The sequence below is a fragment of the Lycium barbarum genome, chromosome 11 (assembly GCF_019175385.1).
Source record: "Lycium barbarum isolate Lr01 chromosome 11, ASM1917538v2, whole genome shotgun sequence".
In the NCBI taxonomy this organism is placed as follows: Eukaryota; Viridiplantae; Streptophyta; class Magnoliopsida; order Solanales; family Solanaceae; genus Lycium; species Lycium barbarum.
This window is the reverse complement of record NC_083347.1, coordinates 24,760,527-24,775,840: the sequence shown is the minus strand read 5'-3', so window position 1 is coordinate 24,775,840 and position 15,314 is coordinate 24,760,527. Positions and strand designations below refer to the sequence as shown.

The window sequence follows — 15,314 nt, the reverse complement described above, 5'->3', positions numbered from 1 at the left end:
TACTACTTTTTTGCAACTCATATATTATTTGCAAGTTAAAAAAAACTACAACTTGCAAATAAAATGTTATACATGAATGAATAACATATATGGCTCATTGAGCTTTCTTCTATTTACTTGTGTTCATATTTTTACTTATATTAAGTTAGAAATATATTTGAAATATACTAAGAATATACTTATAATATACATCTACTTAAATTAAAAAATAGAAAGTTATATACTTAGAAAATAACTTAAGTTATAATACATATAACTTTAAGTTATATTAAACACACACACACATACAGATATATATATATATATATTATAAGTAGCTAAGCATATAAGTTAAGTTTTTTCTAAGTTTATAAATTTCTATTTTATAACTTAAGTATATTTATATTATAACTATATTCTTACTATATTTTAGGTATATCTAGTATAAATATACTTAAGTTATAAATAGAAAGTTATAACTTAATATATATACATATACATATATGTTGTTAGTAAATATATAAACTTATATAACATATATAAATATAACTACAATATACTAAGAAATACTATAATATACATATACTATATAAAAAACAAAAAAAGATTTTTTTTTACGTTTAAAACCGGCCGGTTCCGGTTTTCAACTTTGGAACCGGTTAACGGGTCCAGATTTTTTGATCGGAAACCGGCTGGTTTTCTAACCGGTCGCCGGTCCGGGCCGGTTGAAATCGGCTAACAGGCTTATCCCTAACATCACATGGAGACTTGTGATGTTTATAATTCATGATGGCATAGCTAGTAGTATCACACTACTTTTGGCTATTTCCGCTTGGCTATCTTGTCAGATTTTTCGGTAATCACTCTTGTCCTTATATACTCCCTTTTCCAACCACGTTGGCAAGGAGAATTAAATTGGCTCTAGTTTCTTTTTCCAATACTTGCAGATTAATGCGTAAAAATGTGTTTCAATTTCCTTCACCAGATTAACTGCAGAATCTATATCTAAAGTTTATGAATTTGAAGTTATCATCGAATGATCTAATCCAGCTCGTTTTAGGTACTTGTGAGCAGTGGCGGAACCAGGATTTTTAGTAGGGGGTTCAAAAATATGAAGAGGTAAACATACGAAGAAGCCAAGGGGGTTCAACACCTACCATATATACATAAAAAAATAATTTTAACCTTCAATATACACTGTAATTTTCTGCCGAGGGGGTTCGGATGAACCCCCTCGGTTACACTTGGCTCCGCCCCTGCTTGTGAGTTTGTAGTTAAATATTTATATAAAATGAATTTTCTAATACGAAATCTAAATAAAAGTTATTGAGTTCATCCAAAACCCATATCGAATGCTGTAACTCTGCTTGCTGTCACATAGTTAATTCTAATTAAATAGATTAAAAGGATTCAATAGGTCATAATTGGCACAGGATCCTGTATTACCTAGTTGAGTCATGCATGGTAATTAGGCTGAGTGAAACTTTTTAATTACTGTAAGTTAAAAATACTACACATAAATAATAGAGGTCATCATAATTGTGTGCACCGGCGCTGACTTGTTAGCTAAATATTTTCATGTCTTGAATTTGAAAACGACGAAAATCCGCACAAGAAAAGATTCTTGAAACCTTTTGACAACAACGTTGTATTATGAGTCCAAGTAAATAAATATCTCTAAGCTACAAACCTATATTAGAACTATACAAAAATAGGGTAATCATGGTTGAATTTTGTTTTTGCTTTTCCTTAAGATTTGGAATCAGGACTTTTAGAAATTTATAATTGCCAAGTAAACTAGGTAGTGGTTAAGACTTACGTAATAATTAAGCTAAGTAATTAATCTTGTCAAGGAAGTAATTATAAGTCAAGTAAGATTAAATCTTGAGGAGTATGAGATAGTAACTTGTGACTCAATCACTCATTTTAAGGCGAGAAATTGTGAAGTAATCACTGAGAATCGACAGTGTCTCTATCAGCGACCAAATGCTGTTTCCCCCTGTCTCCGGGAAATACGTGAAAAGAAGCTCAAACTAGCAGTACAGGTCTATTTAAATTCTAAAAAAGTATTTCAACTTTTATACAGAGGCGGAGCCAGGATTTGAAGTTTGTGGGTTTGAGATTCTAATTCGTTTAAGTTACTGGGTTCTAAATTAACAATTTATACATATTCACTAAATTTTTAAAGACCAATACAGAGTTCAGACCAAAGTTACTGAATTCGGTCGAACCCCGACTACCATGCTAGCTCCGCCCCTGCTTTTATATATTACTAACAGTAACAGATAGTATAAAGTTCTTTTAACTTGAGATAGCATGATGACAGAAGGCTATATTAGTTGCTAATACTTATCATAAAAAACTTATCTAAAAATAATAAAAATGGCTCATTAAGAGAATATAGATATACAAACTAGTTATGTGAGGCCCGGGCTTACTCAAGATATAAAAGTAGATATTTTAACTAAAAAAATATAATTTGTGTTAGTATAAGTGTACAACAACAACAACAACAACAACCATATACCCATTGTAGTCCCACAAGTGGGTAATTATATAAAAGCAAAATTTTCATTCCACTGCTTTAATATTTTAATTTCCATTTTGATAAAATTATTTACTTCAAATCAAATGCGGAGCCAGAATTTGACATTTATAACTTATGTATCCTAATTTTCTGAAGTTATTTAGTTCTAAATAAATAATCTATACATAGTTAATGAACTTTTAAGACAAATACATAATTTAACTTGTGCAGCGGATGGAGCTGCTCCTCTCTTAATTAGGGATTAGGGGTTCGAACATGGATATGGAAAAAATCTTTGGAGGAAGCGTTCCCTCCGAATAGGCGCGATACAGTGCTAATTATCTAGATTAATTGGGCTTAAATGCGGATATCGAGCACGAACCAGAAAATCAAAGAACATGAAAAATGAGGTAGAAGGTTCGATAGCTTTTGAAAAGTAGACCTTAAAAATAAAAAATAAAAAAATTGACTTAAATAAATAAGATTAGGACCTAAAAGTAATTAATTAATTTTTTTTAAAAGAATTAGAAATTATTGTGAGGACTACAAAAGTCCCCAGGTTCGATAGCTTTTGAAAAGTAGACCTTAAAAATAAAAAATCAAAAAATTTACTTAAATAAATAAAATTAGGACATAAAAGTAATTAATTAAAAAGTTTTTAAAAATTTGGGAAACTCTTGTGAGGACTACAAAAGTCCTCACATTCCCTCTTATATTATATAAATAATATTACACTTTCTGTTTCAATTGTCATAGTAATAGAGTTAAACTAATTAATGTTCGGTGTGAATTTGGACATAGAACCTTCACTTTGTTGAAATTTACATATTTAAAAACTACATAAAAAAAACTATAAGTCACAATAGTTAATAATTCAAAATATTTAAAAAATATTTAAAAAAATTATTGTCAAAAACATATTTTTAAACTTTACAAGTTAAACTAATTAAGACAAATAAATTGAAAAGGAAAAAATATTAATTGTTTAACAAACTAATAGGGAACAACAACATACCCAGTGAATCCCACAAAACAAACTAATAGGGAAATTGTATCAAAATTAGAACCGATGGAGTAAAATAACATGATACATTCATACCCGTAGAAGTAACTCAGTTGATTGAGCATGAGACTTTCATAATGGATGACTCAGGTTGGATGCTTAGGAACTAACATAAATTGCTAATCATGGAAGTTAAAGTACATTTATAGACTAATTTCAATAGTTAGCAACATTGCCACCCAAATATTTTCCACATCAATACCTCAAGAAGGTCATTTTAGAACTTTGCTTCAAAGTTTCAAGGAGAAAAAAGTAATTTAACATAAGCTAATAGTGTGCAGTTTGCAAGATGTGATTGGTAGCTGCATGAACACTGTAATATAAAGAAACAAACTCTTTTGCCAAAATAATGGAACATTCCTTTATTTAAACAAAAACATCATTAGTCCACCAAAGTATCTTCCAAACTCATTGGAGAATAAAAACACTTTTCCCCTATTATTTCAGTTCTTTAGTCTAACAGTTGAAGAGAGAGAAAAATGACAAAAAAGGCTTTCCATCAATTAATTACACACAAAAGCTGCATAAATCATGTTACCTGCCCTTTGAGTTAAAAATCTTGGTTTGCTTTGTGGGGTTGCTCTCAGTAAACCCCTCAATTTTTTTTTTATATATATATATATATATATAAGCCACAATAAATAATGGGTAAGTTACCAAATCTCTCAGGCTCTCTGTATCTCTAGGTTTATCATTTCTTTTTTATAACTGGCATGGCTTAGCTTTCCCTTTTTTTCTTTACCATATACCGCTTTTTTCTGTTTCCTGTTTTTATATGTGTTTTTTATAAGGTTTAGACATGGAATATAGATGACTATATTTGAGATATGAAGTGGGGTTTTTTGTATTATGCAGTATTAATGGGGAATGTGAGTGGGAAGAAAGAAGAAGATGTTGCAGAGACATCAGAAATCAAGAACCAAGAACATGAAGAGGAGGAATATATGGTTCAGTCCCCTCCTCATAGCCCTAAAGCTTATCATCAGTCTCCTTTGATTTTCACTCCACAGGTCAGGCTCAAAAAAAAAAAAAAAAAAGTACTGTAGTAGTTATATTTTTATGTCAGTTAGGTTGGCATTTTCAAGATACCAGTTTAAGAAAATAACTAATATTATCTTGTGGTCTTAAACTAAATATGTGGGTAACTTTGAATTGTGTGGTGTTAAATATGTCATGTGTGGGAGTATATATTGAAAGTGACATTTTTTTTTTGAAAAAAGACTGAAAATAAAAGTAAGACAAACAAAGCAGAGGGAGTACAATTTTTGCTTATTTAAGCTTGTGTTGTGGTAAATCATTGTATTCCGGTATTTGGAGAGAAGTATGTTAGCAAGTCTTCTATAAGTACTGTAGATTTTTTTGGACAGCATACTTAAGAAGGTAATGCTTAAATTGTTAAAGCTCTTCTTGAACTAACTTGTGCGTGGAGGATATATTTGGTAGGTGGTTTTGGCCTGAAGTGGAGGAAGTTACTTTTAGAGTTGGGAGATTTAAGTAGTAATAGTATATATTCCTGCCTGTACTACAAATTTTGTGGGGTTAATGTGTTGTGTCTGGTACTATTAAAGGACACACAAGAAGATCATTTGGCAATTTGTTAGTCACATAAATTGGAGGGGACCAACTGTCACAATAAATGTGAGGCATGAATCTATGCCCTTTTGTTTAACAGCTCACTTGTTTCAATTCCTCAGTGGTATTTTAGTAAAATTCAGGTATTGAAACTTCAATTGAAAAACTGATACTTCTTCTCTATCCTGCAGGTTCCAGTTTTTCCCTTACAAAGGCCTGATGAAATCTTAATGCAAAATCAAAGTGGCAACATATTGCAAAAGACAATGGAGTATGGGGAGATGCCTTGTGAAAATGGGATACCAACAATGATCATATGGAGTTATGGGGGACATGAAGTTGCTATTAAGGGATCATGGGATGGCTGGAAGACAACGTATGTTTGATTGATTCTTGTTCTTTTTTGTTGCATTTTAGTCCCTCTAAACTTAAGCTTGTTAACAAAGTGATTTCACTTTTTTACAATAGAGATTTCTTACAAAGAACAGACAAGGACTTCACTGTCATGAAGGTGCTGCCGTCAGGCGTGTATCACTATCGGTTCCTTGTTGATGGACAATGGAGATTTGCTCCTGATTTGCCATGTGAACGTGATGATACCGGAATTGTGTTCAATGTCTTGGACTTGCAGGTAATAATCTTTTTTAAACATCCTGATTTTAACTCAACATTGGACACTCTATCAATGTGCTTCATTTGATCTCCTTATTGATATATGCCATAGTAAAATGATCACGCATTTGCATGTGTCAATATGGCTGGTGAGATAGGTTAGGTGTGAAAGCATAAATTCTTATATGCTAAAATTGGTAAATACTCCTGTCAGGTAGTGACAAGATTGAGTTATTGGGATAAGGTCTGAAGTTGAAACCAGTAGCTGAGGATAATAAGGTTACAGTGCTGCTTCCTGAATCCAGATCTTGTCATCCCAGAAACTGAATTTGCTTAATCTATTAAACTTAATGTTATGGACCTATCATCACATTTACAATGCCAACAGGATGGCATCATCTGGGATATAAACTACTTAAAATTAAATAGGATGCACCTGCAGATCTTTTATTGAAAGTTTTGAATTTGTAAAGATGAGTAAAAAATATAATTGCCTAATTAATCTTCTGAAAAAGAATTTGGTCCGGAGGCCAAGAAAACGGCATTAGCTGTGGCTTCAAATGGTACTGTCTGTTGTGTACTTTCTTTTCCTGCTCAGTGTTATGTACATTTACATGCTTCACTCCTAAAAGAGAAAGCTGTACTACTGTACAATAATGAGGATTTCCATTTTCACAGGCCTAAACTTGTTTCTATATCCCTAGAACTAAGATCTAAGATGCTGTTAGAGCTTAATTTAACTAGGAATTGATGATCTTTTAACAATACTTTCTAAGGGATGGCTAGTTCAGTATTATATTTTCCTATAATCAACATAACGATTCAACTTTCAACTAATGTGCTATGCAGGATAATATTCCAGAGGTCCTTAATAACACCAGTAGGTCAGAAGAACCTCCTTCCCCTGAATCAAGCTACAGCAATGCACCTTTCAGCACAGAAGATTTTAAGGAAAAACTACCCAATTTGCCTCCTCTGTTACAACAGACGCCCCTCGACCTACTGTCTTCATCTTCTAGCAGTATGGAGACATTTCAGAAACCATTACCAGCAGTGTTGAACCATCTTTACATACAGAAAACACGTAGCAGTCAATCAATGGTGGTACTAAGTTCTACAAATAGATTTCGTACCAAATATGTGACAGCAGTACTTTATAAGTCCTTGAAAAACTTAAAAAAGTGAAATGCTTCCAAGAGTTTTCCGGAGTTGGAAGTCTTCGTCAAGGAAGGAATCTCCCAGTGGATTCATTTTGAATAGGAAAGAAGATCCATGTAAGAAAAGGTAACAAAGGTCTCTACTACATTATGGAACTGCTTTTTTGTTTTTGACACTCATTTCGTAAGTAAGCATCTGAAGCTTACCAAAAATCATGATGAAAATTTTAGATTTTTCTAGATTTTTTGCATCTTCGTTTAATATTTATCAATGTGATGCTTCTGAATATCTGTATGGCAACTATGCCTGTAGAAGACTGATAGGAAGAGTTAGATTTTTTCCAATTTTGCCTGTGTACACGGGTATTGGAATTAATAGAAAGCGACACAAAGCTTTGGTCTACTGTCCAGTGGTAAAGTTTACTGATCATCAATATATGGTTAAAGTTCCAGTAACGTCTCGTTTTCAAAGTCTTCTATATATGAAATGTTTGCAGCTAGGTTTGACATGTTCTAGTTAGTTGTGTCCTTTTCCATACTCGAGTACTTCTTGAATGAATACATTGGACCAATATAAAAAATTTCAGTAATATATTGATCATCTGAACTCTGAAGCTCTTCTCCATTTTCACTTTCCTCTCTTTGTGACTGTGAGGTAATCTTCATAGCGAATAGCATCGTAGAGAGTTGGTTATTCATGAGTATTCAGACTTTAAGCTCTCTTATTTGTATTAATGCTTCTGGCTCTCTCTATTCATATGGCTTAATTTACAACTGCTGCTTTCTGGTTCCACTGAAAAGGATGAAGTGACAACTTCTTACATCTGTTACTCAAATATGTTGTTTTGGTTTTATAAAGTAGTTTTAGTTTGTTCTAATGATTTGCATATAAGCAAGTGAATGTCTCATCTGTTCCTCAATGCAATTCCAGTTTTAAGTTTACTAATTTGCATATATGCAAGCCGATGCTCAGACTCTTCCATTTTTCACTATCAAAGTACAATAAAATGCTATATAGCTTCCGATTTTCTGGCTGTCTTCATGCCCTTTCCAGGATGATAGTAAGTAGTAACATAATCTGACTGAAACCTTTATCCAGCCATTAGCAAAAGCAATGGCCAAGACTATAAGGTGTTCAGACCAACAACAACATACCCAGCAGAGGCAAATCCAGGATTTCAAGAGGATAGGTTCACCATTAGCTATGAGATTTTTTGATTTCTTTTGCCTTTGGTTCGTTGCAGCTTAGCGCCTATGGGGTTTTTTGATTTCTTTTACCTTTTGGGACTTGGGTAATTAGAAATAAAGGGGAAAAATGTTCAGTAGATGTAATATATAAAAAAACACGTTTTTTACGTTTGGGGAATTAGAATTATAGAAGAAAAAGGATTTAGAATAATATAAAAAAGAAAGTTAAAAGACTGCTTTAGAAAATAAAAGCATAGAACGTGCGGGAGCTCAGGTACGATCCCGAGATCTTGAGGAAATAACAAAGCTCCTAACTAGTGCTCCACTGGGCCTAGTTTGACCACGTGTTCCTTCGGGTAATATTAGATATATTTTCAGAATTATACACATAATATATCGAGTTTAGTCGAGCGACCATGTGTTCACGTGACCCAAAATTAATACATAAATACGCCTTTGATACCCAGTGTAATTCCACAATGTGGTTTGGGGAGGATAGGATAGGATTTACGCAGACCTTACCCCTACCTTTGTGGGGTAGAGAGACTGTCTCTGATAGACCGGCTCAAAAATAATGGTGTTGACACCATATATTATAATATAGGGAAGGGGTATTTTCATGGGATTTTCCCCTTCTCTTTCTCCTGCTGTGTCCCAATACCTAAAACAGAAAAATCTCTTTATTTTACTTGTCTCAAATAATCTAAAAGGCAATTCATACAAGTGATCTAAATATTCACTAATATCTTCATGAAATTTGTTTTCTTGGGGTACATGTGTAAGAAAAGAATAACGGGGCAAGAACAACGAATTATGTACCTTTTTCGATTGAAGCGGAAATCGTTAAACTCACCACCAAAACAATTGTTCAAGATCGACTTCGTCTCTCTAAGAAACAAAATTCTTATCACGAACTAAATGCCTTATTATTGTGTGTTTGTGATATTGCTAAAACTTTAGAGAAGAGAATTCTCCATCATGGATTGAAGAAGAGCTTTGTTCTGTATTTTTAAATAAGAGTATAAGAGGAACCGCTATCCCCACCTTCCATGTTAATAACCGTAGAGGTTATTGAGTGTGGGGTAACTTCTCTACAGGTTTTTCATCTTTTAACCTCTTTACCCTATCTCTCCTAATCGGGTCGGTTCAGCCCACATGGAGCGACCCACGACCCAGACAAAAAATCCAACATCTCTCCTTCGCTCATGGTGGGCTACACCCAAAAACAATATCATATCGATAACACACGTTATTCATACAGACAAATAGTTCGTGCGACCTGCGAGCATCAAGAGATATAAAATTTCAAACCTATTAAGGTTGTATAAGATCTCCACGTAGAAATCCAATCACATACAGAAGGGATTCACTACTAACAAGAGGATCTTATTACTCGCAATACCTAAACATCATCTGCTACTCCAGTAACTATTTGTCTGATCCCTCATCCTCAAAGAGGCGAACTCGAGTTCATGTTTAACTTTATATTCACAAGTACACTTGACACCCTTATAGTAAGTGTAATGGTCGGCCTGTGTATACAAGTTAAATTACTAATGTTAATTGTCTTCCCTTTCTATTCGAAATTATCCATCCTTGATCAAATGCTTTCCTAGACATGCACGGCATTGCTGAATCACTCATAGTTATTAGTGACATGCTAAAGTAGCAACGATATGTACTTCAAGAAACAGTAAAAGGTCAAAGGGTATTCCGGTGGAAAGTCAATATTATTTTCTGGGTCTCACACAATGAAGAAGCAGGGATCCATTATTCCATTAACCCATTGGTCGCCAAGCACACATGGTATGAAGTACGTGTTACGGTGTTATCACCTTATATTGGCGCGTGTGTCGCATTTTTTACTCATTCAACACCATACATATCTTGATCTAGACATATCTAGATGTCTAACCTGAGCTTATCTCTTCAATGATCCTCAAATTCATCTTCTTAGAGAAACTCACACCTAACTTTCAAAACAAGTCATAACATGGTGGTGGAACTCTTCTCTTAATGTTTCTCGACGTAAGAGGCGATTGCTCGTGTGAGAAAGCCAATCTCGCTTCTTGTTTGACACACTTTATCAATAAAATTACATCATCACATGCATATAAGATATGGACATAAATTAAAGAGTCAAATATTGATGAGAATATTATAACAACCAAGTCATTTTATAATACAGAAATATGATCACATCCTACGCAAACCTAGAGCCATATCATGTTTCTTAAACAGATATTTAGATATCGCCTTTGTAAAATGATTAGCTATCATTTCTCCCATAGATATGTATTGTAAAGTTATTTCTCCACTTTCTACAATGTCTCTCACAAATTTATACTTGATGTCGATGAGTTTGATTTTGCTGTGATACTTACGATCCTTTGTGTATGCAATAGTTGTTTGACTATCACAATATAAAAGCATTGATCCTTGGGGATTCTTTGCAACGCCCAAATTCTCAAAGAATATTTTTAACCAAACAGCTTCTTGTACTGCAGATGCACAAGCCACGAACTCAGCTTCCATAGTCGAAAGGGCCTGCAAGTTTGTTTCTTACTTCTCCGTGAAATAACACCACCATTAAGTAAGAAAGCATATCCGGATGTCGATCTTCTATCGTTCCGGTCACCAGCCCAATCAGTATATATATACCCTCTCAAGTGGAAATCATTTCCACTATAACGTAGTGAATAATCAACATTTTTTTTCAGGTATCGAAAGATCCTCTTTACAGCTTTGCAATGATTCCCTTCAAAATTGGACTGATACCTGCTAACCAGACCTATGGTATAACAAATGTTCGGACGAGTACACATCACAACGTACATCAAGCTCCCGACAGCACTAGAATATGGAACTCAAGACATCTCTTCTTTTCTTTTTCAGTCTTTGGACACATTTCAAGGCTTAAAGTCTCACCTCTTGCTATAGGAGTATCCATGGGTTTGGAACTATTCATTAGGAAGCGTTCCAAAATTTTCTTTATATAAGTTTCTTGAGATAGACTCAAAAACTTCTTGGAATGATTTCTTTGGATCTTAACATCCAATATATAGTCTACTTCACCCATGTATTTCATGTCAAATGACTTTAAAAGCCATGACTTGATAGTTTTCACATACTCCAAATTATTTTCGGCTTGTAAAATATCATCCACGTAAAGGGAAAGAATTACAAACATTCCATTGGACTTCTTCACATAGATGCAATGGTCTTCATCGATCAAGGTGAAATCGTATCAAATCACCTCCTTGTGAAATCTCAAATATCACTGCCTTGAAGACTGCTTCATGCCATAAATATATCTTTTTAATTTGCAAACTTTGTTTTCTTGGCCTTTAACGATGAAACCTACAGGTTGTTCCATGTAGATTTTCTCGTTTAGTTCTATTGAGAAAAGCTGTCTTCACATCCATTTGGTGTATTTGTAGATCCAAACGTGCAACAATAGCCAAAAGTAAGCGAATTGAGGTAAACTTCACAACTAGTGAAAAGGTTTCCTCATAATCCATTCCAACTTGTTGGGTAAAACCTTTTGCGATCAATCGTGCCTTGTATCTTTCTATTGACCCATCCGCGTTGCGTTTAACTTTGAGAACCCATTTGTTCCCAATAGCTCTACGCCCAGAAGGAAGGTCAACCAGATCCCAGACTTTGTTGTTTCTCATGAACTCCAATTCTTCTTTCATTGCTTTCATGCATTCATCTTTTCCAGGACTTGCCAAAGCCTCAATCACAGAATTAGGCTCATCAAATTTTGTAAGAGATACCAAGAAAACGTAATCTTCAATCTCATAAGATCGTTTAGGTACACCTTTTCCAGTAATCTTACGTTGTTGAAATTTAGATTCCTCTAAAGGATTTTGGGATTCAAAACTCCCACTTGGATCAGGAACCGATCCTTGATATATCTGACTATCAAACATGTCTGAAGACATTGCCTGATCTTTTGAATTCAACATTTCGTAAAGAGGCTCTCCTTCCTTTATTTCGCCTTTTTTTGGAAAATCATTTTCTAGAAAAGTGACATATTGTGATTCAATTTCAGTAATACTTCCATCTTCTAATTCACCAATCATCAAATACCCTTTGGAGTGTTATGAGTATCTTATAAAGATACATTTCTTTTCTTTTGGACTCAATTTTCCAAACTTGCCAAAATGATCTTTTACATATGCAGCACAACCCCAAGGTTGTAGATCATTTAGGTTTGGTTTATAACCAGTCCATAACTCATAAGGAGTGGACGTAACTAATTTAGAAGACACTTTATTCAATATGTAGGCCGTAGTTAATAACACATATCCCCAGAAAGAGATAGGCAAATTTGACCGCGCCATCATTGACCTTGTCATGTCCAATAGTGTTATATTCCTCCTTTCTGCTACACCGTTCTGTTGAGGTGTATAAGGAATAGTTAATAGTCTGAAAATGCCTTTTTCATTGCATAATTCTTCAAATTGTTTTGATAAATATTCACGGCCTCTATCTAATTGATTCTCAACTTCATTCATATATCTTCTAAAGCATTCAAGTGCTTCAGATTTATGAGAAATCAAATAGACATAACTAAAGCGCGTGAAATCTTCAATAAATGTAATGAAATACAAAGCATCAGACCTTGCCCTCACATTCATTGGACCACAGATATCATAATGGATTAACTGCAATAGGTAATCTGCTCTCTTAGCCTTCCCAAATGGTTTACGTGTAATCTTTCCAGCAAGACAATTTTCACAAGTTGACATTTCAATTTTGGAGAAAGGACCTAAATTTCTTTCCTTTGCCAATCTATTCATTCGGTCTTGTCTTATGTGACCTAATCTTGCATGCCATGTGTCATGACCCAAATCGGAGGATCATGATTGGCACCCGGTGCCTACTCAACTGAGCACCACGTACTCTATGATTTCGTTATCATTAAACTTATCCTGGCCATTTAAGGCCACATCGTAGCACATCTACAATGAATACTTAAAACATAACTCTTAATAACTAACCCCAAAAGGAATGTATATATAAATGTAGGGACCGACAAAGCCGTCATAGCAGGCTAACATGACATAACTAAAACTATACACAGGATACTGTCTGCAAAGCCTCTAATAAGACATAATCATAGTATATAAGCCGGGATAGGGCCCCCGACATACCCATAATACAAAAAAACACATATACAAAACCCTGACTTGGCAATGCTCCAGGAAGACATGGAGCTCACTAACCCAAAAGCTGATATCTAGAGGCAACCTACCGTGAAGGATCCTCACCTCGCCTGTCTACACCTGCGTGGCATGAAACACAGCCCCCGAGGAAAAGAGACTTTAGTATGAAGAATATACTGAGCATGTAAGGCAGGAATGTAACATAACAATAAAATACTGTCAATAAGAGGGATAAGAATCAACCTGTAACCTTTCACTTGCCACTGAGTACCATAACGTGTATAATAAGTACAATCTCGTATACATAGATCTATAATGACCTAGCTCTGACTACATCATTATCGTGACATTAACTGCCCAACTGATCAGTCGTAACTGCCCAACCGGCCGTAGCACGGTGGTAAATACATAACTTCCCAATCGGTCGTAGCTTGGTGGTAAACACATGACTGCCCCACCGGACGTAGCTCAGTGGTAAATGCATATAACATAACTACCCAACCCGCCGTAGTTCGGTGGTAAATACATGACTGCCCGACCGGCCGTAACTCAGTGGTATATGAAGATGTAATAGTCAAGCCTATGTATGTACTCTCTCTCTCTCTTTCTCTCTCTCTCTCTCTCTCTCTCTCTATATATATATATATATATATATATATATATATATATATATATATATATATATATATATATATATATATATATATATATATATATATCCAATTCTTACTCTTACGAAAGTACATAAAGATTAGGCAACCCTTTAGGATCTTTCGAACTTCCTTCGGAGTGACGTAAGGTCATTACACCTCTGATTACATTATGAATACTAATATCATCAATAACAATTTCATTAGGAATTAAGAATCAAAGGATCAAGAATCAGAATACATCATAAAGACCAATAATATAAGCTCTATGACTTATTGAGAACGGATTCGTTTACGGTTGTCGCTTGTTTATGTTTCGTTCATTTGAAATCATGCCAAAAGAAAGCAGACTGTGCCTTAATATGCCTCGTGTTGACCCATTGGATACGATAACAAGAATGATACTATCATTAACCATACGAACAATCCACTTAATCGTTTAACAGAAGTTAACATATTCCATAACGAAACGGGCAGCATCTCCCATGTTCTTCTCACTTCCTTCAACCCCATACACCAACATCAACAACCAGAGCAACACACTAATACAAACATCAACAACAAGATATACTATACTAATAACAAGCCATCAATATCTCACAACGAGCGACAAGCTCGGATTGGAACCCTTATAGCCCGTATCACCCCTCATGAACTTCCTACTTTAACTCAATAACATCAATAACATGATGACAAGTTCATTCATCATGAATTCAAACCTTATACCACACAACGTGACCAAGAAAACAGCCTACGAACTCAACAATTCCCATATAGCAACTTTACTCACTAATTCATGCTTATTTCAACTATTTCCATTGACCAATACTAAGATAACCTTAAGCATAAGAAAAAATACAATATACTTACTTCTTACAGCATCTCCAACTCGAAATCCAAGAGTTACCAAGCTTACAACCACCCTTAATGGCACTACAACATCATAGAGATAGCTTTCCTATAGTTTCCATACTTCTTGCCTTGAATTTGAGTTGATTAAGCTTGGGTTGTTATTTGAACCTTTATGAAGTGTTTAGGGGTCTTAGAGAGAGCTTAGGGTCGAGGTTTGGATGAGAAATGATGAAAATGAACTCTCTAACACTTTTAAAACAAAAAAGGTCGGCCACCGCCTCCCATGTACACCCTCCCTGTATGGGGCGTACTTTCATATACGTCCCGTACTTGGATCACGTACCTGGACCTGTAAAAAAACAACATTATGCTTACGAGGTACGGTCCGTACTTGAAATCGTACATTTTTGTACGTGCCGTACTTAGCACCGTACTTCTTTGAGTTGTGATCTGTCAGTTGCATTGGAAAGTAGCCTCTCTGAACGTGAATTTACATAGGTTATGCTTTCCATAAATCCTCATATGCTAGAAGATATACCT

General features: G+C 34.7%; 1 protein-coding gene across 3 annotated transcripts; it reads left to right on the top strand.

The window, feature by feature from the left end:
* The first annotated feature begins 4,027 nt into the window (after positions 1 to 4,027).
* On the top strand, positions 4,028 to 7,313 carry LOC132618974 (SNF1-related protein kinase regulatory subunit beta-2-like). Of its 3 annotated transcripts, none has more exons than XM_060333961.1 (5): positions 4,028 to 4,217; positions 4,425 to 4,579; positions 5,333 to 5,517; positions 5,610 to 5,772; positions 6,603 to 7,313. In XM_060333961.1, exons 1-5 carry the CDS (start codon positions 4,214 to 4,216, stop codon positions 6,936 to 6,938), a joined length of 843 nt encoding a protein of 280 aa, XP_060189944.1. In that variant the 5' UTR covers positions 4,028 to 4,213; the 3' UTR covers positions 6,939 to 7,313. The 3 variants fall into 3 exon arrangements, with proteins under 3 accessions (XP_060189944.1, XP_060189945.1, XP_060189943.1); XM_060333962.1 differs by lacking the exon at positions 4,028 to 4,217 and adding an exon at positions 4,241 to 4,255; XM_060333960.1 differs by lacking the exon at positions 4,028 to 4,217 and having other exon boundaries at positions 4,265 to 4,579.
* Positions 7,314 to 15,314: the final 8,001 nt, after the last annotated feature.

What these genes read in the sequence shown, in the direction of transcription:
- LOC132618974 (XM_060333960.1), top strand. Translation starts at nt 4,397, where the DNA reads ATGAAGTGGGGTTTTTTGTATTATGCAGTATTAATGGGGAATGTGAGT. An exon ending in CTTTGATTTTCACTCCACAG is followed by an intron (nt 4,580 to 5,332) that starts GTCAGGCTCAAA and finishes TCTATCCTGCAG; the next exon opens with GTTCCAGTTTTTCCCTTACA. An exon ending in TGGGATGGCTGGAAGACAAC is followed by an intron (nt 5,518 to 5,609) that starts GTATGTTTGATT and finishes TTTTTACAATAG; the next exon opens with AGATTTCTTACAAAGAACAG.